At 46.8% G+C, this 22570-nt stretch overlaps 2 protein-coding genes across 6 annotated transcripts in view; both read right to left on the reverse strand.

Annotated features, from left to right (window-relative positions):
- Positions 1–444: 444 nt before the first annotated feature.
- HSFX2 (heat shock transcription factor family, X-linked 2) lies at positions 445–4662 on the reverse strand. The gene is made up of 2 exons (XM_012467118.2): positions 2349–4662; positions 445–1534 (listed from the first exon to the last, which is right to left on the reverse strand). Exons 1-2 carry the CDS (start codon positions 2910–2912, stop codon positions 809–811), a joined length of 1290 nt encoding a protein of 429 aa, XP_012322541.1. The 5' UTR covers positions 2913–4662; the 3' UTR covers positions 445–808.
- Positions 4663–4760: 98 nt separating this feature from the next.
- The window catches only part of TMEM185A (transmembrane protein 185A), a 33422-nt gene continuing 15612 nt past the window's right edge, over positions 4761–22570 (reverse strand). The window contains exons 2-8 of one of the 5 annotated variants that reach the window (XM_012467119.3): positions 19016–19192; positions 16214–16421; positions 13455–13599; positions 11932–12011; positions 8498–8674; positions 7732–7855; positions 4761–6450 (exon numbers count right to left, since the gene is read on the reverse strand). In XM_012467119.3, the coding sequence (XP_012322542.1) occupies positions 6206–6450; positions 7732–7855; positions 8498–8674; positions 11932–12011; positions 13455–13599; positions 16214–16421; positions 19016–19192 (1156 nt within the window). In that variant the 3' untranslated portion in view covers positions 4761–6205. Of the gene's footprint in view, positions 6451–7731; positions 7856–8497; positions 8675–11931; positions 12016–13454; positions 13600–16213; positions 16422–19015; positions 19193–22570 lie in introns of those variants that run through there. The other 4 variants (XM_012467123.3, XM_012467120.3, XM_012467122.3 and 1 more) reach the window with 4 other exon arrangements.

The following is a 22570-nucleotide window of genomic DNA, read 5'->3' on the forward strand; positions in this document are numbered from 1 at the left end:
TATTTTCTCTGATCATTCAGTCAAAGAGGTTTGTCAATGACGGCATGTGTTCTAAGTTAAACACCTCAAGTGATCAGAAAAGGCTGCTTCCTAAGTTAAAACATGATGTATTTTAAATTTTGGGCTCCAAAAGAAAGAAAGAGAAGGATGGAAGGGAGGGAGGGAGGGAAAGAGACAAAGAGAAAGAGAAAGAAAGAACGAAAAGGTGGGGGCGTGGTGGGGATATCAAGGAAGGAAGTAAAAACGCCCACCGGATCCAGTACAGATATAAAAGCCGAACGTAAATCCTGTCAACGGGACACTAATGAGCAGCCTCTAAAGTGCAAACCCGTAGGACTCCTTGGTAGTATCTGTCACCTCCACAACTAACAAGGGCACTGTTTAACCCAGTGACAAAGCCAGACGTGATCTCTTCTCGTCTGTATGTAGGTGAAGGTCCTGTCATATAAAGGCACCGCTACGACGAGGAACGGCCAGCGACACAGTGTCACTGTGAACCCTCGGCGGGCAATGCCAGCACCACGATGGCACTCAGCGGGCGGCTCCAGGTAATTTTTAATGAGTGGAGGCAGGGCGTCTGAGGGGCTTCCTAAAACCCAGCACCTGCTGCATATCTCCGGGGCATTTTCCCAGGAAGGGGTATTACACCGAAGTCTCTACCATGCAAGCAAAAGATGTCGGAGCGGGGTGCTCGACTGCAAAGAGAGAAAAAGGACGGAGACCGTGAAGACTTTTTTGTGCAGTCAGAAAATTACCCATTTCCTGACACGTTTATTGACCAGCACACGTTCTGCCCAAATGCTCGCCTCTATGTGTGGTGGTCTGCGTCGTCTGGGTACGCCCGGAGCACATGGCTAGCTGGCATGCACTGTGACATGTGGTGGCAGTCAGGGCAATGGTGGGGCGGAGCTGGGGGATGGGGGAACGTGGCCATGAAGGCAGCAGACTGTGCAGCCACAGCAGCCACTAGGGGCAACGGCACCCAGAGACGGCAAAAGGGCGGCATGCCAGGCGCAGGGTGTCCTGTGGTCTCCAAGGCGAGGGTCCCAGGGGGCGCCGGGGGAAGGGCCACCACAGGCCCGTCGGAATTCATCCGGGTGGGAGATCCGGGGAAACAGAGGAAGGGCAGTGCCGCAGGCCCAGGGACAGCTGCCACCGGAGCCACGTCAGCCCGGCTGCCCTCCGACCACCCGCCGGCCGGCTGGGCCACTGGAGCGTTGTCACCCGCCACGGCGGGATGGGGCGCCGTCACAGCAGTGGCTGGTGGAGCACAGCCACTCCTGATTTGGCTGCTGGGACCGGCCCGGTCCTGATGCTGTGGTGTGACCTGCTCATTCTCACTCGGAGACGTGTGATCTTGTTGCTCGGTGCCTGCTGGTGCCAAGTGGGATTCCGCAGCTCCTCGCCGGCCCTCCTTCCCCTGTCTTGGTGCAGACTTGACGCGCACTCTTCTCTTCATCCTCACGAGGAGGTGAGGGGAGTCTCTTTGAAAGTAGGGATGGCAGTAGAACTGTAACTGCGAGTCAAAGTTTAACTAAAGAAAAGGAAACTGCAAGTCACAAGGATGGACGGCAACCACCAAGCATCTACGGCCCTGTGCAAGAGAACTCTACTGGCCCAGGAGGCCCTTCTGGAGAACGTCCCAGTCCCCAAAAGAAGCTGGGGACTCGTGTTCACATCGTCAAGCTCTACCGATTTGTGACGAGCATTTCCGTCTCGGAAGAAGCCTCAAAATGGCAAATTAGGGTGTCCACGGCCAGCGGAAAGGGTCTTCGAAGTTGCAGACCGGGAGGGAAGAAGATTCTGGGCCTCCCGCACGCAATGTCAGCTGGCAACAGAATGCACCCCAGCTGGGCTGGAGTACCCGGGCGCTGACTCTTCCACACCAGGGGCCCACCTACCAAGGGCAGCAGGAGCCTGTGCGCCCTCTGTGACGGGCGCCCTTCAGCTTGGGCACTTCTCCAGACACCAGCCAGGGGGACAGTGGTACAAATACCAGACTCCCCGCCGCCTGCTCACTTCACAGGGTAAAGTGCTATGGAGTCAGGGGAGCACGGCAACCCCCAGATGACACGACTGGCCCCGGGTAGAGGAACATGCAGATACGGCTACTTAGCTCCTGTGGTATTTTATCCACTCCAGAGGGGCCGGCACCATCCTCAGCCCTCTGCCCACATTCACTCTTGGTTCATGTCACCTCCACCCAGCGGGGGACACAGGACCACAGTGATGGCCCCACACACCCCGCCCGAGGTCGCCCACTTCCCAGGAGGCAGTCCTGGGACTTCCACCCACACAGGCCCCAGAGCCCCCCGACTCAGCCCCTCCAGAGGCTTGTCGTTCATTACCTTGTTCAAGATGGAGACTGGCCGCTGTGCGGGGAAAATACCGGTGAGGGTCCTGAAAGTGCGTTGACACAGTTTTCGGAAGCCATACAAGTTCAGCTGGCGACGGAAGCTGCTTAGCGAGTCCGTGGCAAAAACTTTGTCCGGGACGTCCCTTTCGAGAATCTCCTTTTGAAAGAGTTTTTGATTGATCCCCAGACAAGTCCCACCGTCATCCCAACAGATGGAAGAAAACTGATTGCTGTGGGCCAGTCTCCACAGTTTCTGCGGAAAGGCGAGGTGGAGGAGATTATCTTCTCCCTGGGGCGAGACGTCACCGCCGGGGCGTGGCCTTCTCAGGGAAGCCTCCTGGACCAGGGACTGGAAAGCCATTTCTTCCAGCAGCATCCTCAAGTCAGGGCTCCCGGGGGACACCGGGTAGTCCCGGGCTCGGGAAGGATCCGCTGGGTGATGGTAGATCTCTGAGTCCAATCGGGGAGGAAAAGGCACCCTTTCCGAGCTGTGTCCCTGTCCTCTCGGATTCCTTGCTTCAGAGCGAGCCATACTCAATGAAGGCTTGTCCTCCATCTGGCAAACGTGCTAGTGCAGTGTGGCCAGCGGCACCCCCTGGGAGTCAGGCAGCCAGCCCCGGGACATCACAAAGGGGCTCAGACTGCCTGGGGGTGACATCACCACACGCCCAGCAAGTTATCTAATAAAGGGCCAAGGCAGACAAGTAGCTGCCCACCTGCATGTGCAGATTCTGGTCCTCACAGTCATCTCAATGGGAAAAGAGGACACCAGCGCACAGGAGTGTCGAGGGGCCGTGCCACACCTTAGGTGCAGACCTGGAGTGGTCCCCTTGTCCTAGAGCTCCTGGGGTCAGGCAGAACCACAGCAAAGCCCTGACTCAGGAAGGTCAGAGCTCACCATGTGAGTCATGGGACCACAGACCCCAGCACATGACTGACACGTTGAAGCACAGAACCAAGGGTAGGAAGGTGCCCATGGGCCAGGCTGTAGCCACGCCACCCTTTCCACCCTGTCCTAGCCAGAGGCAGCAATGTGCGCCATAAAGGTCCTCCGAACACACCCACACTGTCAGTCCCCAGGACGCAGATGGCCGATGGCCACTTAGGCAAATGGCTTAGCTGACTGTCCCACCACCCAGTGCTGCCGCACAGTCCGGTGGGCAGTTGGAGGCGGACTTCTTCCTGCTTTTCCTCGGCCTGCACGTGTACCCCCACCAAGCAGAGACACCCTTCGACACCCCGGGTCTTTGCAGTCACATCGTGGCAGGGCATGTGGCTGTTGGCCTTCGAGCATGTGTCATTTTCCTTGGCCAGTGTCTCCAGAGAAACGCACATGGGTTTGTGCCCAGCGGTCCACCTCCGCAACAGTGGTTCCTTTGGGATGTGACGCTAGGAGGTCACGGGAGAGGCGTCCATCCGAAGCAGTGTCTGTGTAACACACTGTCCACACACACAGGGCCACCCCTCCACAGACTCCCTTCACTCGACTGTGGGCACAGAGCTCGGTGATCTTCCAGAGACTGTCACCAGCCGGTGATGCCTCCACACTTGAGACATCCTGACCCCAGGGCCCAAGACGCTCTGGCTCAGGGGATGACGGTGAGGGTTCTGCAAGCAGACTGCCGATGCTGGTGTCTCGGCCTGGCCGCTGCCGAGCTGTGTGACTTGGGCACGTCATCACTTAACCTCGCTCAGCCTCCGTTTCCTCCCGGGGATAAGAGTAGTAGCACCTGCTTCCCGGGGCTGTGAGGATCCTGTGGGCCGTGTAGGAGCTAGCAAGGCACCCGGCAGTTGGGTCATAGCTACTGTTGTCACTTCAATAGGCATTTTCTTGAATAGCAAGTCCGAAATCTCATGAGCCTAAAGCAGAATCCACCTGTGGCCTCTGGCTGCCTACACGACTGAAAACCCTTCCGGCCCCAGCAACGGGTGGATTTCCTCGTCGACTGCCGCAAGTCATGAGCTGAACTCCACTTGAGTTTCAGTTCAGGCAGAAGCCTAGAGTCAGAAATCACAGAGCCTTTTGTTGCAGCGTGAGCAGTCCTCAGCTGTTGACATGACCGGGCAGCAAACGAGGACCGGGAGCAGTATAAGGACAGTGTCTGCTGCAGACTGTCTCTTAGCACCCGAGGAACACTCCAGAAAGCCTCCTAAGTGGTAACAATTGTGGCACTGCGTAGCCCAGCCAACGGTGGCATCTCCGTGGCGTCCCCTCCTTCCTCCCTCCACCCCATATTCCCCTGAGAGCTGCGCACTGAAGAAGGACTCAGTCTAAAGACTGTGCCCCTGCAGTCGCCAGCCTCGCTCGGCTGCCTGTGCCAGATAGAGATTTGCTTCCTCTGAGACTGGCTGAGAGGACCATCCCAGTTTCCTGGGCCATCCAGCAAATAAGATACAGATCGTGCACGTGTAAAACGAGGAGCCGGTTTATTGAACAGCTTAAGAGAGCAAAAATACTGGCTTTAGCTACATTTTTTACACACTGAGCTGGAAGGGCTAAACCATTCTGTACCCCCGTACCCCAAAGAGAACAGGCTTGCTGGACGCCAGTGCCAGGGGCAGAGTTGTGTTCGCAGCGGACTTGAATTCAGCCCCACGTAGGCCGGTGAGCAGTCGCCTGCACTGAAACGCCACTCTTCTCCTGGGCGAGAAGATCAATGCTCTTTTTCAGCCTCTTCTCAGGGAAGAACCTATTTGTTTTCAGGCAGGAGGACGTTAAACTTGCAACCTCTGACGCATGGAGGAACCTGCAGCGTTTGAAGAAACTGCACGCACACGTCAAACCGCCGTGCCTACCGCAAAGCCTTCTTCTTGCTGGCAGGAGGGAAGCTTGAGACTTCCCCACGCACAGATGTGACCCGCGTGGCCGTTTCTGCCCTCGGCAACATTCTCCAGTGCTCCGGCTTCGAGTCGCGCTTGTTGGGTTTTCGGCTAGCCACTACTCTGAGAACGTCAGCAGCAGCATGGAGCGTCTCCGGCTTGGCGTTGCTGTTCAGACAGTAGCAGCTACTGCGTACCTGCATGAGTTCCAGGGCAGAAGTGGCAATGTCCTGTGGGGTTGTGGCACCCCGCTGGGGCTGGATGGGTGTGCCACGGGCATCCACTTTTGCAGCAGAAGGCATCTGCCTGCAGCACAAGCTTGTAAAAAAATACTTTAACAGAATATGCTATACAGAACTAGGGGTTAACACCGCATATCACGATGCTAACATATTTGTATAAATACTCTGCATACAGGCATGGAGTCACTCCCATAGAAAGGGCTCATCGGTGAGGCTATGAAAAAGTGCTGTCAGCATGCCCAAAGAGAAACTACTCCCACAGTAGGAACAGAAGAAAGGACTGTGCTGTGTCTAAACACGTGGTGCGTCAGAGACATGGTTCCAGTTCCTACTGACTACGCCAGCCCCGACCAACCGGGGAGTGCTGAGTGAGCTGCGGGAAGTCAGCCCTGTGGAGAAAGGCATTTCTAAACAACGCTTTTCATTGGGATTTCAGCACCGTGTAAACAGACGTTCCTTCTGAGGGCCTGGTGAGCAGCCATTCCCCGGCGGGTGCCACAGGGAAGAGGAGCACCTGGAGCCCCTCCCAGATGGACGGAAATCCCGCGCCTGTTCTCACACTCTTCCCGGCATCCACATCTGCTGGCACACGCCCCTGTCACCTGCCACTTCCGCATCCCGTCGTGCTGAGTGGCTGACAGGCGCTGGATGCAAACAAGGCATGAGATGGACGTACCTGGAGACCCGGCTCCAGTTCTGGTTCTGCTTTGTGGGGTGAACGAGGGGGCAGAGGAAGGTGGAGAGAGCACGTCTCAGTCCACTTAAGCTCTGTCCCCGGAAGTGGCATCTAATCCGGCATTTCGATATTTAATTTGGGAGGTGGGAGCACGTACTTCCCAGGGCTCTGGGTAATGACCACCCTGGCCTTCTTTCGAAACATGGGAGCGATTTTAGGAGGCTCCGGAACTGGGGTCTCTTCGGTTTCTTCGTTATCTTCGTGGTGGAGATCGTACGAAATGTTTCCGTATTCTCGTAGAAATGGGAAGATTTCAAGCAGAAACTGACAGAAATCTTTGCGAATACCAAACCACCCTGAAAAATAAGAATGTTTTATTTCACACACTAGGCTCAACTGACCTTCCCGTTAACTTTCTTTCCATAACGAGAAGTTTCACTCCTAAACGTCGTCGTCACACACTGTATCCAGACGCCCGAGTCACAAAGCCCGAACAGGGCTTGAGTACCCAAAATGAAGGAGAAGAACAAACCCTAGCGCCGTGGTTCTCTGAGTGGGGCTCCCCGACCAGCAGGGACAGCGTCCCTCGGGACTTGTTAGGGATGCCATTCTTGGGCCTCAGCCCAGACCTCTCTCTGGCAACTGTGAGTCGGGCTAGGGTGGGCTCCAGAGGTCCCCTTTTCCTGACCCTTTTGGGATTCTGCTGGGCGCCCAAGTTTGAGAACCACTGCTCCAGTGAGTCTCGAAACACCTGTGGTGCGTAGGCCATGGTGTCTTCCACTAATCTTGTCCACCCAGGAAAAACTCATGGATGACAGTGCCATCCAAGCAAAGGGTTTCCGTCACCCTCCAGAATCTGCCAGGGTGGCAGTCACGTGTGGATCCTGGCCAGGCGGGGGCCCGAACTCATGGAGCCACCTTAAAGCCACTTGCCCAGTCCCACTCTTCCTCTCTGTACACCACTGGAGTGTCAGCTTGGTGCAGGCCCTCCCTGCTCCCGGGAGGGCAGAGGCATCAGCAGCAAGCATAGCCTGGGCTGCTGGGCTGCAGTGAGGCCCTGCCTCCAACCCCACTGGCTTTTGGAAGGCCAGTGCTCTGGGCTTCCATGCCATGGAGCTCACAGCCTCACCAGGAAGGCACCCTCTGCAGAGATCATTTTGGAAGTGTCGGCCTCAGCGAGCAGGTGGAGGGGAAGAGAGAGCTAGCAAGGCACGAGAGACAAGACTCGGGTGATGGCAGCAAGGACACTGGGGAGGCAGAGGGGCCAACGCAGAGCTAGGATGAATCCCAGGGTTCGGGTGGGAGATGTGGATTTCCCATCAAACCGTCACGGGCCTGGGAAGAATCTATCTTGATCCCTAGTTTGCAGAGGAGGGAATAGGCTCTCTGAGAGGTTGCCTGCCTTGCCTGGTCCTACCTATTGGCAGCGTGCACTGCGAGAAAAGTCCCGGTGCAGGCCAGTAGAACACCAGGGTGACGGCATGCCCTGCCCTCGGAAGGTCCCAGAACTTCCTCAGCCCTCGCTTCCCACACAAGCTTCTAAAGTGGGACCCTGGGGGACACATCCCTTCCTAGAGACCGCGATCTCCCACCTACCCAGACACACCCCAAGGACTTCTGAAATGCTGAGTACATACAGTGGTTTCCTCCCTTCTGTCCAAATGTGGTTGCCATCAGCGTGATCAACGAGAGCCAAAGGGGGACGAAAATCGGGATGCAGGAGAAGGCGTTGTGGCCATCCAGTTTGTGAACCAGCAGAATCTAAAGAAAGAGACGCAGTCAAGGCCCTGTGGACGCCAGCACCAAGAACCGACAGAGGAGGAAGCCAGACCTCATTAGGCAGCTCCCCTCCCCCGACCCGCCTCGCAGGGCCCCACCGCGGTGAGCTGTCAGAAGACGGAATGTCAGCACCACAGGAAAAGGCAGAAAACCACCTGTCCTTGGGGAATGCTCTAAATGAGCTTTTATGTCCCTCTTCAGAGCTCAGCAAAAGCGCATCCACTTGAAAAGCTCCCAATACCAGCAGTTTTATGGCAAACTCCTCCCGGTGTTTGTTCTAAGGAGTCAACAGCTCCCATTCTAGAATTCTCCACACGACTCCAATACACAAATCCGACATCCACCTCTCCTTTTCCAAAAGTGGAAACTGGAGCCTTACAGAGGCAGCATGGCTAAAAAGGTGCACTCTTCTCCCTGCCAGCCCCACGCGCTCTCCCCAAGAGAAAGGAAGGATGTTCTCCTTTCACTAAAGCTCCCTCCCAGAGCCGGCCCTGTTCTCTCCCGTCTCCTGGAGTCGGCTCACTGTGAGCTCGAGGGACAGAGGCTGCCTTTCTAGGGGTGCAGGATCCTGTCAGGGGACGCGCGAGCTCCAGGGGCCGAAGAGGCTTCCCGCGGAATGCTTACCTCAAACGTAAGAAGAGGCACCACGATGGTCATCCAGCTCAGGGCCATGGTTATATGTGTCCTGCGCTGCTCGGCAATCACATCCATAGAGCGCAAGAACAAGACGGACCACACGATGTAGTAGAGGACCACCAGGCACAGAAAGGACATGAGAATCCACAGCGGGACACACACAACCTGGGGGGAGGGCGAGAGAAGAAGTCTCTTTAGCACGTCCGCCCCGGCCTCCGATGGAAGGCATCTTTGGCACCGCTCCAGTTAAGACGGTCCCACCCGCAAGCTGAGTAAGGACAGTTCCACCTCCCAGGCCTGCTGCCAGGACCGCACGGGACAGAAAAGGTATGGTGTGCCCACTATAGGGCTTGCCGCCACCAGGGGACACAAACGTTCAGTGGGGGACATCAGTCTGTCTTCCAGCTCTCACCCTGTGCACACACGCAAGATCTCGCCCCAACAGACTCTTCACCGGCAACCTTCCCACAACCTGCTGGGGGTACTTTGGCAACACAAATGGGAACAGGCTCCCCAGAAAGTGTGGCTGCCTGGGCTCCTAAGGACCCGTACTCTCACCCCTACCAAGTTAGTGAACTTGGCAGGCTGACGCTGGATACGTAACGCTGCCGGGTCCCCGCCTGCACGGCAAGGGCACATTCCTAATATGTTGCTATCGTACCAGGTGGTAGACCTTGTGTCATCCACACGCGGGCCCAGAAGATGAGTTCTGGGAGCGTCACTTGGCCAGGCTCCCCTGTGACACGTCTTCGCCCTCCTGTCCGGTCCCCTGGGACGACACTTCTCCCTTCTCCCTTTTTCTTTTATTAATTATCTAACATACAGTAGGAGAAGTGACTGTCTTCCTTTGGTGTGGTGATCCCTGAGTCTTCACGCAAGTGTAGATTCGCACAGCCACAGGCAGGATGCAGAAGAGGTCTGCCACCCTGTAAAACTCTCTCGTGCTGTCCCTTCACTGTCACACCGTCCCACCCTTAGCCCCGGCAACCACTCATCTGTTCTCCGTCACTGTCCTTTTTTCTCTGCTGGAACTTTATGTAGATGGCATCGCAAGGCAAGTAGCCCGTTGAGACTGGCTTCCCGCCATCAACATAATGTCTCTGAGATTCATCCAAATTGTTCCCTGCATCCACAGGTGGACCCTCTCGTTGCTGAGTGGTATTCCACTGTATGGGTGCCTACAGTTTGCTTATGCGACCGTCTGCTGAGGATGGTTTCCAGCCCTTGGCTATCACAAACAAGGCCACTGCAAACTCTAGAGCGTGGGTTTCTACCTGGCTGTGCCCTCTCACTTCTCTAGGGTAAACACCTAGGAATGGGGCAGCCGGCTCCCATGGCAAGAGCGCCTTTAACGCATCAGAAACTGCCAAACCGTTTTCCACAGTGCCTGTACCGTTCTCCCTTCCCGCCAGTAACGTCGGAGCGTCCCAGTTCCGCTGCATCCTCCCGGGCACGTGGCTCTGTAGGTGCTGTTGAGTTTCGCCATTCGGAAGCCATGTGTTTCGGGCTCTCATCCCGGTTGTAGTTTGCCTTCCCCAACCGGTAATGATGTTGCACCTCTTTTCCTGTGTTTTCTCACCATGCACATATCCCCTTTGCAAACTGTCAAGTCTTTTGCCAATTTTTAAATTAGGTGTTTCTTTTTGCATTTTTTAGTTTTTTAAAGAGTTCTCCGTACGTTCTGGGTGCAAGTCAATGTTTTGATGTGTGCTTTGCAAATATTTTCTCCGTCTGTTGTCTGTCTTCATTTTATTTGATTTTAATTTTGAGGAAGTCCAAATTTATGATTTCTTTCTCATATGGACCATATTATCAGTGCCATTTCTAAGATTCTTTGCCTAATTGCAAGCCCCAAAGATTCTGTCCTATTTTTTTTCTAACACTTTTACATTTTCTTTTAGTTCTAGATTTGAGTTGGCATAGGAATTTTACTCCTCCTGACCAGCTTGGAATTGTTGATTTTAGGCTTTGCTGCAGTCTATGCACAACCTTTCTTCCCCCTTCCCCCTTCTGTGATGAGATTCTCCTTTTTACTGAAGATCCCTTCATGGGTGAAATTTTAGATCTCAATAGCCTTACTTGTTCTCTCTTGCTCACTATGGGAAACATGTACTCAGACTGCTTCATTCACTGGGACCTACACAGGATTAAGGGCAGAAAAAAATCTTTCTTCTCATTTGTGGAAAGCATTAAAAATTACTAATCATTTGACATTTTCTTATACTAAAAATTTGGTCTTTTTTGGATATGTTTCCTCCATATAACAACAGAAACAGTTTTGAACCTAAAGACATTTTTGATTATGAATGTTTTATCAAAGACTTTGGGCAGAAGTGATTAATCTCATCTTTAAGTATGGAGTGTATTTAGTTTCCCTTCATTTCTTCTCTGCTCCCAATTTTTTACTATACTTTTTACTTTTTAAAAGTAACTATATTTAATACATAAAATATCTTCTATGTAAAATTACACATCAAACAAAAAAAATTAAAACAGAAACAAAAACACTAGCATGACTTTACGTCCCAGTGGCAATGGAACTCTTCTGCCTTTGGTCTCAATCTTTTTTCCATGCGTTTAATAGTGGAAACTATACTGTGTTCTCTAATTTCTACCTTGCCACTTATCTTTCTATCTCTCCATCCATCTACCCGTTTATTCACAGTTAATTTCAACCAAATGCCCAGTAACTGAAGTCACAGTTTAGAAATATGACATAGATGCCACCACCAGTAAGAGAGTAAATGGGTATGGCGTTTTGTGTTTTGTTTTGCTGTTGTTTCTTTTCTGAGACAGGGTCTCGCTACATTGCACAGGCTGGTCTCAAACTCCTAAGCTCAAGTGATCTGCTCACCTTGGCCTCCCAAAGTATAGCTTTTGGAAAAGCAAGTTGGCACTGCAGTATATGTATATAGGAATCTCAAACAGTTCCCATCCTCTAGCCCAGTAACACTATTTCTGGACTATTTCCAAAGAAAACAACCAAAAAATAAAAGGCAAAGATTTTAATGCATAAACATGTACACTGCAGCATGATTTAAAATCATTCAACACTGGCAACAATGGAAATATGGTATTTTAGAAATAAGAGGATGGTTTGATACACGTACCTGAAGAATATTTTGCATCAATTAAACTTTAGAAGTTATGTTTATAAAGACCTTTTATTAACATTAAATGTTTATGATACAACATTAAAACAAAAAAAATCAGGATACAAAATGATACACATAATTATATTCCAACTGTTTGTATAAAACATGGACATAAAAAACACTAATCATGTTATCTCCACATGGTGGGATTATGGGTGATTATTAAGCTATTACTCCTGCTTGTCTGTCTTTTCCAAGCTTTCTACAGTGAGTATGAATTACTCTTATAATAAAAAAAGAAGTTTAAGGATTTTAAAAGTTACATACAAGCCAGGGCCAGTGGATGATCTTGTCCAGTCTTAAGGCAATGAATATAAACTGGAGAATGTTGACAGAACACAGGATTTCTAACTAAAAATGAAGAGAAGAATCAGTTAAACAAAGTATAATTTGCATTTAATATTACAATAATTTGGTTAACACACTAAAAGACAATACACATTATAATACAGTGTAACTTGTATAATATGATGTTGCACTGGAAACTCATAATTTTTGGTACCAGATGGGCACAGCAATACTAAGGCAAGGGGAACTATGGCTCGGCCTGCTGCGTTGTCCCTCTGCGGTCTTGCCCTTTCTGGCCCGAGGCCTAAGCACAGATGAGAACCTTGTTTCCAGGTTCACTGGAAACACAGGCTAAGTGCAGTAGACCACTAAGCTTCCTTCGTGCCCCTTTCAACAATACTGTCTATTCAAAACCGTCTTATATGTCCTTCTTCTCATACCTCAGATTTGCCCTTGAATTGCACCTCTTCCTTTCAGGCTCCTTGAGGACCCTGTCACATCTAGCCATCAATTATAGATTCTTTACTGCATGTTTAACGCCACCCATTCCATTGATCCCTTTTAGCAGCATAGAAACAAGTTAACTCCTTTTCATTAAAAACAAAAACCCCCAAACCAAATAAACCCACCCCTTCCTTTGATCCAAGACCCTTCTTAGCCTCAGGTTTCTTCATGAGAAACAGTAATGAATATATAAGCCCCTACTACCTCATCTACCATTCCCAGCTTCCTCCATTGTGATCTGCCCTCCACCCCCATGACCACCAGAAAACAGCTCTCATTGAAGTCACCAATAACCAGGAGGCAGCAAAAACACTTCAACTGGCATCCTACTGATATTGTGGATGACTCTTTCATGTTTGCTCCCCTCCTCCTGGCCTTCTAGAATCCCACCATGCAGTCTTAGAGCCCTCTGGAGTGCTCTGGTAATTCCTTCTGTCTTCTTTTCCCCCTCCTTAAATGGTGATGTTCCCTAGAGCCACGAACTCAGTCTTCTCTCCCCGCTCAGGGAGACGGACACACAAAGACACATACTTTCACTCACCCATTGTACCCTGGACTAAGGGAGAAGAAATTTCAACCAGACCCTTGGCTTGCATTACTTCCTTAGTGGTTAGTTCTCACATCTGTCTCCAATTTAGCCTTCCTGCTGTGTAGCAGACACAGCTGTACATGGGCCATTTGGCTCTCCTAGAGGCACCTCAAATGAAGCCAGTCCCAAATAGAGATCATTATCCCCTGCACCTTAGAACCTTGTCTCTCCTCTTTCTGTAGCCTCCCATGTCATTTTGAGGCCCAACAGTGGTCTCATTTCTCAAGCCATGGGCCTGGGAATCACTCTCTATTCTTTTTCCCATGCTCTCGAATTCTGTCACCACATCCTATCCACTGTACCATCCAGACTCTCTTGAATCCGTGCCCACTTTCTGATGACTGCCTAGTGAGGTGTTCTTCCTCATCATCCCCCTACCACTTTAGCAACTCCCTTATTAACCTCTCACCTCCAGCCCAAATGCTCTGCAGGCTGCTCCTCACTCTGGTAAAACACATTCTGTCCACAGAATCAAAATCTAAGACCGGGCCCAGAGTTTCCCAAAAGTTTTCAGTACACAGGTACATAGGGAATTTCATAATTCTTCCGTAAACCTGTAGGCCAAAAGAAATCCCTAATGTGGCTGGGAATGCCAACAGTTGCACTGATTTAAGTAATTACGTCTAAGTAAGTATTTCTGTCCTAAGTAGCCATTTGAAAAAAATAATTCATATAAAACTACAGAAAAATGTTTATTTTAAATAACCAAAACTAACTCCCAGTTGGATGCGTGTGCCTGTCAGGTGGCTCACCATTTCCCACACGTTGGAATCAGACAAGGCACTCCCACTCTTGTTGCCTGTTCTTCACCTGAATTTTCACACAGCATTGGCCCTTTTTTTTTTTTTTTTTTTCACAGCAACTGCCAAAAACCTAGCTTCTTAAAGATATGATGTCACTGAAAGGAATGTAGTGTGGCCTAAAAATAAACCTGTAAACCATCTCAAGCTAGTAGTTTGTACGATGTCTCAACAAATTTCAGGTATTAACTGTTTTCCTCAAAATGTCCACTATCCCCTGGTGCCCTGTGAGTGCAGTGGGGTGCCTGGGGCACTTCAGCACAGGCTCTGTGGGCTGAGGATGTGGCCCCTATTCTACCCAATCCCTCTGTAGAGGCTCCCTTTCTTCTCAACTCCCACAGTTCCTTCCTTTCCACTTTATGCTCCTGTCGTATCTGAACCGCCACAGTCCACTCAGCTAATGGAGTGTCTCCAGCCTCTAGGCTTCAGTATGTCCTCCAAATGCCATCCCTTTCCTCCCAACACAGGGCTCCTTGGAAGACCACCTTCCCATCTCTGTATGAGCCTACTCCCAACCACCCCCTTGCCAACATAGGTACTCGTTCTTGTGTAACAGGAAGAGAGAGCTCAGCTTCTGGTATGTGATTTCTTCCAAGGGTAGGAATGCCAAGAGTGTGAATATATGAAAGACTTACTTTCTATAATTCAGGCCCAATGCAGTCCTAGCCCTTGTATAGTTTTCCCTCGGTATCTGTGGGGGACTGGTTCCAGGACTCCCCATAGATACCAAAATCCATGGATACTCAAGTCCCTGATATAAAATGGGAATTGCAGGGAGGGTGAAAGTGGACCATCAGACACTCTCCCTCCATAGCCCACTTCCATCTACCAGTCACACCCATGCTGTGGCCTTTCCACCAGCATGAGAATCAGGGAATAGCTCCCTTTGTTCAAGGCCAAACCCTTCCTGGTGCTCTGGGTCACATTCTCCCTCTGAGTCCCACGGGGCCTTGTTCCATCATTGTCCCTCTTTCTAGATACCTTTCCCCCATGCCCATACCTGGGATCTGAGTTTGTATGCCTGACCCATAGCTGCTATGTTTACTTCCTAAGCCAACTGTGGTCTTCTTCCTTCACTCTTTGTCCACAGTTCTCCCCTCAATGCATCAGGAGTCAGCTTTGGGCCCTCAGCTTTTGTGCAGTTATGTAGTTATGTGCCTGGGCTTTAGAGTTGGGCCGACTGAAATGAAATACTCGTCCTGCCTCTTCACATGTAGCCATGAACAAACGACTTACCTTCTCTGTACTACCTCACAGGTTGTGAATACTGCATGTGAGGTGCCTCACACAATGCCTGGCACATAGTAAGTGCTCAATAAATGTTATCTGCAATTATTTTCATTACTAGTATTACTAGTCTTGGTATTTTATTCATCTGCATATCCCCTATGATTGGGGAAAAGGGCTTGGCATATAGTAAATACTTGATAAATGTTTATTGAATAAATAAACAAACATCAGGATAAGCTAACCAGAGAGCAGGGGAGGTGCTAAATCATGGGGTCTGGGGTTGGGAGATGGTCAGTTTTGAGTGTCAAATGGCTGAGCTATAGTACCCAGTTATTTAATCAAACACTAAGCTTGGTGTTGCAGTGAAGTTACTGACTTTGAATAAAGGAGACTACCCTCCATAGCATCGGGGGAGGGCTCATGAAATCAGGTGAAGGCCTTAAAAGAAAAAACTGTGGTTTCCTGGAGATGAAGAAATTCTGTGCCAGGATTGCAGCATCAACTCCTCCTGGGTCTCCAGCCTGTCCACCTGCCCTGCAGATTTCAGACTTGCCAGCCCCACAATAATGTGAGCCAGTTCCTTAACTCTCTTTATATGTATATCTGTAACTAACCTATTAGTTCTGTTTCTGTCTGATTGATACAGGATGTGAAGCTGGGAGAAGGCTGATGTCTTGGGTGAAAAGCCAATGTTCTAAGTGAAGAAAGAAAAATGATTATTTCCATTGTCTTTTGTTGGCTTATTGTCTCATGACTTAGAGCTGTTAATGTTCAAGCTCTTCCTAACAAAGAGTAAGAAATTAACATCTGAATAACTGAGCAGAAGATTTTACTTCTGAAAACATTCTTTTTGTTTTTTTTGGAGACAGTTTCGCTCTGTCACCCAGGCTGGAGTGCAATGGTACAATCTAGGTTCACTGCAACCTCCACCTCCTGCATTCAAGTGATTCTCCCACCTTAGCCTCCTGAGAAGCTGGGATTATAGGCATGTGGCACCACGCCCAGCTAATTTTTGCATTATTAGCAGAGATGGGGTTTAACCACGTTGGCCAGGCTGGTCTTGAACTCCTGACCTCAAGTGATCCGCCCGCCTTGGACTCCCAAAATGGAAAACATTCTTAAATATATGAAATCTCACCTCTAGTGACCTGTCATGTCGAAAGCCCCAAACACAAGCTGCAACAGACACCGGGGAAACAAAGAACAGTGGCATGAAGACCAGGAGCCAGAAATGGCTTCCCCTCTCGATTCTGTCACAGACCAGAACTTCAAACATCAACAAGAGCAAGTGGATGCCCACTGCAATCAACATGGCTTTAAACTCCACACATGTTTCTCCTTCTGCTCTAAAAAGGGAGAGAAGAAGAAAACACCCTCAGTTCAGAATCTCCATTATAAGCAAGTAGTTCAGGGCAAATACCAACTTATGTTGATACTTTGAATTTTACTTGTAAATTTGACAAAAGCAAAGGGAAATCAGGTAGAAAGCTAACTTAAATGTGAGCTTTGATAGGCAATCTCTGAAACATTGAAGAACTACTACAGAGACCAGGGAGGGATAACATGGGGAGAAATGCCAGATGTAGGTGACGGGGGGATGGAGGCAGCAAACCACATTGCCATGTGTCTACCTATGCAACAATTCTGCATGATCTGCACATGTACCCCAGAACCTAAAGTACAATTTAAAAAAAATCCTACACAATAAAACAAAATATGAATAACTTAAAAAAAAAAGAAATGAACATTACAACAAAACCAGACGTTAATGTTTTAACTATACAAGGATATTCTCAAAAGAAATAACCAGTTATTATTTCCCTGACAATGTACATAAAAACTTCTATTCACATCTTTAAATTCAACAAGAGTTACTTCCAAAATTATTCAAGCTGATTGCTTCTACTGCTAAAACCAGACAAATACCCCTTAAGTCTCATGATCTTTATTTTTCAATGAATTAAAAACCACGTAAACCACACTTCACACAATATTATAAAAATAACTAGTTCTGTGAACAAGTGTCAGTTATATTTCAACAAGATATAGTAACTATTGTTAGGTGCTATTCTTAAATGTAAATAAAAAGTATAAATGATTTTTATTTTTCTTTCTATTCCATTAAGATAAATTAATACCTGCAGATGAAAGAGAAAGAGTTAAAACTGTTCTCAAACAAAATCAGTTTAATTAGCTAAGTATCATGAGTAATAACCTAAACGGATCTACAATTGAGCAATGGTAAGGCCACCAATCAGGAAAAGGCTCTATAATGCATTTGAAAGGCCTACAATGTTTATTCAAAATATAGAGAAACATTTATGATATACATGTCTTGAGGGTGATAAGTACACCAGAGGTTAGATCATAGAGAAAATGCTATCAAAGATTATTCCTGTAGGACTCAAGCGTGTTCCACGGGTTAATGTTAACATGAGAATGACTAGGCCCATACATTTCTCACATCCAACACTACATAAATAATTCTTTCCTTGCTCAAAACATCTTAAATAAAACCAACAAAGAGAAGTTTGAGTATATTCTAAATATCAATTAGTAGAACCTAAATGTTTAACTTTGAGAAGCAAATATTAGATATCTGAAAATATCTCATAAAAAAGAAAGCATATACAGCCACACAGGTCATCAATCTTTCAAAACAAAAAAAAAATCTAAGAACTTTGAAACAGCTATACATGAATGTCTCCCACCTGCCAAAGCTCTCTATGTAACTGTCTTACAGTTCTTAGATATGTATGTGATCTGTAACTTACACAATCTGAATCTTAGAGTTAGTAAACAAGAATTTAAAGAGTTGAGGTAGTGGCTGGGCATGGTGGCTCATGCCTATAATCCCAGCACTTTGGGAGGCCAAGGCAGGTGGATCATCTGAGATTAGGAGTTTGAAACCAGCCTGGCATGGTGAAACCTCTCTACCAAAAATACAAAAAATTAGCCAGGAGTTGTGGCAGGCACTTGTAATCCCAGCTACTCAGGAGGCTGAAGCAGGAGAATCACTTGAACCCAGGACGTGGAGGTTGCAGTGAGCCAAGATCGTGCCGTTGCACTCCAGCCTGGGCAACAAGATCAAAACTCCATCTTAAAAAAAAAAAAAGTTGAGGCAGTTTCAACTTTACACTTTTCCCACATGAGCAGCTGCCTACTGGGAATTCCTGTACTCCTCATCTTCCTAGTGAAGGTTCATAATAGCCTCTCACTCTTAAATCCCCTTTTTCCTTTATGTAGTTACAGTCTCTATGGCAGAGAAGGGAAAGTCTCTCACAGGTCCCAGAAACACCAGGCTGCATGCCGGAGTGAGCCAACTCCCAGGAATTTGGGTCAGCTGAGGCATCCAAGAGCAGGGAGAGCAAAAGTTGGAAATGGTAAAGGGTACCCCTCTCCACTGCCCCCAAAGGCTCTGCTTTCCTTCTTAGCATCCAGCCCTCAACTTTCCTCATTCCCCAGCTGCTGTCTCAGGGACTCATGGTCTCCTGGCTAAGCCACCTCCCCACACTGATAATAGTCTTCAAACTCTGGGGCTAGGAGGGTGGCACAGGGGAGGCCCAGTTCCAAAACTGAGCTGGAGAAAGATCTTTCATAAGCAAACATAATATGAGTGTCTTCTCCTAAAAACGGTGGTTTCATGCTACTTAGTCTAGTATGGCATACCAGTTCCATATTTGGGGTGCATTTTGGATTATACAGGCATTTGTAAGCTGGCTGGCAACTTAATTACCCCCAAATGGTACTGCTTTTGTAAGAAAATACATACCCAACACCAAAATTTCAAAAACATAGAAGAGATTTGTTAGCTTATACTATAGTTCTAACACCCCAGATAGGCAGAAAATAAAACGGTCCTTACTTCATCAAAAGTGAGAAAAGTCAAGATATTGCTCCCTCATGATAGTGACCAATGGGTTTTATAAAGCAGTATTACCGATATTGAGGATTTCGTGCCCAGACTCCAGTTCCAACTGAGGCTCCAACAATGACCATTAACTTCCACAGCCATATTGGAGCAAAAACAGCCCAGTAACTCCACTGTATGATGCCATCCAAACGAAGGGCCAGCAGCACAGAGAACAGCAGCAGACAGGCATAGATGAGGAATTTACTAGGAGAAAAGGAGAATCAGAGGATTCACTTTTACAAACATGTGATACTGAAATAGGAAGTAATAAGAGCAACATCTGTCAGCAAGTAAAAGGAGTCACTAACTCAACAACCATGTATTGAAAAGGTCTATGGGGCAGACATAATGTGTTAGGAATAAAAGAAACAAAAAGAAGACTAAAATAAGTCTCCTGCTTTCCAAGGCTTCCTCATAAAAGGAAGTCCACACAGAAACATATAATACAGCATGATGTTTGTGATGAGAGCTTGGAAGAGGAAATACAGATTGTGTCTGAGGCACTCAGAAGCAGAGAGTTGATGACCCTGGAGCTGGTTCCAGAGGGCAAGTAGAAAGCAGCCAGCGGGAAAGGAAGTAAGATGAGGAAGTATTCCAGGCAGAAGAAACTAGCTATACCAAGACACAGAGACTGGAAAAGGCTGACATGCTCAGAATATGGTCAAGTTCTGTCACTGGCTGATTATATTTCTAAAAAGGGAGCCATCTGTCACATTCATATGGCATGAACATTTTAGTGTATGTATTATACTTTCCATAACTGAATAAGTTACACATACACACATGCTCATCCCATATAAAAGGGAATTGCTACAGAGGATGTCCTTAAAATATTAACTGGAAATTACACTCTTGAGGACTTCTATTTCCAGCCTTGATATAATAATAGGAATATAATTTACCTTCCCACCTAAATAAGCAACTTGATAGAGTCTACAAAAGAACAGTTTTCAGATATTGACAAGAGGCAGTGGAGAACAGGTGAGAGGGAGGAAACAAAAGAAGTAAATCCTACTATTGCCCCAGTTTGTAGATTAGAGGCAGTTTCCACGCTGAAGCAAGACAGTAGTTAAAACTCAACCCTATCAATAACTATATTAAATATAATGGCCTAAATACCAACTGAAAGACAAAGATGATCAGATTGGATAAATAAGCAAGACAACTATATGCTGTCAATAAGAATCCCACTTTATCTATCTATAAAGTCACAGACAGATTAAAATCAAAAGGAAAGAAAAAGTTATACCAAATAAACACTAACCAAAGAAAGATGGAATGACTATATTAATATTTGTTTAGTCTTCCATTGCTGCTGTAACAAATTACCACAAACTTAGCAGCTTAAAACAATGTAAATTTATTATCTCACAGTTCTATATAACAGAAGGCCAGATGGGTTTGGTTGGTTTCTCTATTTGGAATCTCACAAGGCTGAAATCAAGGTGTCTGTTGGTGGAATGCTTATCAGGGGACTCTGGCAAAATCCACTTCTAAGCTCATTCATGTTGTTGGCAGAATCCAGTTTCTTGTGGTTGTAGGACTAGGGTACCTATTTCTTTGCTCACTGTCACCTGGCAGCTGACCTTAGATACTAGGGGCCTCTCTCGGGCCCTTGCAAATAGGCCCCTCCAGGTGGGCCCAGTATAATCACATGAGCCCTTAAAATAAGAAAACAAAAGAGTTAAGTCGGAGAAATGTGGTGGAAGAGAGATGAGGCAGAAGTCAGAGAGATTCCAGACTTGAGAAGGATTCAGTCTGTCACTTCTGGCTTTGAACATGGAGGTAAGGAACCATGAGCCAAGGAATGCAGGCAAGCTTTTTAGAACGTGAGAATAACTCACAGCTGACAGCCAACAAAGACAAGGGGACCTCAGCCCTACAACCCCAAGGAACTAAATTTTGACACGAGCTCAAATGAGCTTGAAAGCAGATTAATCCCTGGAGCCTCCAGAAAGCAATACCACACTCCTAACACTTTGATTTTGATCTTGTGAAATTAGGCAAAACATTTGAGTGATGCTGTACCCGGACCTAAAGAACTGAGACAATAAGCTTGAGTAGTTTTAATAATTTGTCATGGTAACAACAGAAACTCATGCTAATAAATATATCTTCAAAGTCCCCTTTGCCATGTAAAATAAGATATTCACAGGTTTCAGGGCTTAGGGCCTGGATATCTGTGGGAGTCAGGCATTCTGCCTATCATACCATAAGACACAGTATATTTTTGAACAAGGACTATTTCCAGGGACAAACAGAATTAGTTCATAATGATAACGGGGTCAATTTGTCAAGAAGATCTAACACTCATAAATGTTTATATGCCTAATAACAAAGTTTCACTATATATGTAGAAAATACTGATCAATCTAAAAGGAGAAATAAAAAAGTCGAACTGTTATAAATGGAAATTAACATTCCTTTCTCAGTAACTAACAGAACATACACAGAAAATTACTAAGGATATATATGATTGTAGCAACACTATCAACCAACTTGACCTAATTAATATTAATGAGTTCCTCCCAACACAAGCAAAATACAGATTCCTTTCAAACACACATGGAACATTTACCAGGACAGACTGAATTGTGGGCCATAAAACAAGGCTCAACAAATTTAAAAGGACTGAAATCATACAAAGTAAATAAGCACAATGGAGTCAAACTAGAAATGAACAATAGAAAAATATTTAGAGAAAAAAAAACAAAAAAAAAAGAAAAATATTTAGAAAGTTATCAAAATATTTGAAAATTAAATGCCATACTGCTAAATAATCCATAGGTCAAAGACCATGAAGAAAATTTAAAAAATATTTTGGACTAATCGAAAGCAAAAACACAATATGCCAAAATTTGTGAGATACACTAAAGCAGTACTTAAGGGAAATTATAGCATCAAATACTTACATTAGGAAAGATCTCAAGTTTCTAAGATTCTATCTTACGAAACTAGAAAGGGAAGAAAAATTTTAAAAAGCAAACAGAAGGAAGAAAATGATAAATATAAGCACATAAATCAATAAAATATAGTAAAAAGGCATTAGAGAAAAAAATCAATACAACTAAAAGCAGTTTCTTTGAGAAAATAAGAAAATTGGTAAATCTAGAGCCAGAGTAATCAGTAAAAAAAGTAGGCTCAAATTACCAATATCAAGAATGACAGCACAGATATCACTACAAATTCTAAAAATACTAAAGGGATAAGTAGGGGATATTATAAACAACTTTATGCCAGTAAATTTCTTGAAACAAAGACAAGGAAACTGCAATTCTAGTTAAAACCTTTTTCACAAAGAAAATGTTAGGCCCTGGCAAAATCTACCAAACATTTAAGGAGGAAATAGCATCAATTCTTCACAAACTCTTGCAAAAAAGATGAGGCGGGAACATTTCCCAATTTATTTTAGGAAGGCAGCATTACCCTGATACCAAAACCTGACCAAGAAAGAAAACTACAGACCAATATCTCTCATGAACAGAGATCCAAAAAATCCTCAAAAGATTTTAGCCAATTGAATTCGGCAATATATAAGGATACTATATTAAGACTAAATGTAGTTTAGCTAGGATTGCAAGA

This window comes from Aotus nancymaae, unplaced genomic scaffold (assembly GCF_030222135.1).
Source record: "Aotus nancymaae isolate 86718 unplaced genomic scaffold, 86718_ANA_hifiasm-v0.15.2.pri h1tg000004l, whole genome shotgun sequence".
Taxonomy (NCBI): Eukaryota; Metazoa; Chordata; class Mammalia; order Primates; family Aotidae; genus Aotus; species Aotus nancymaae.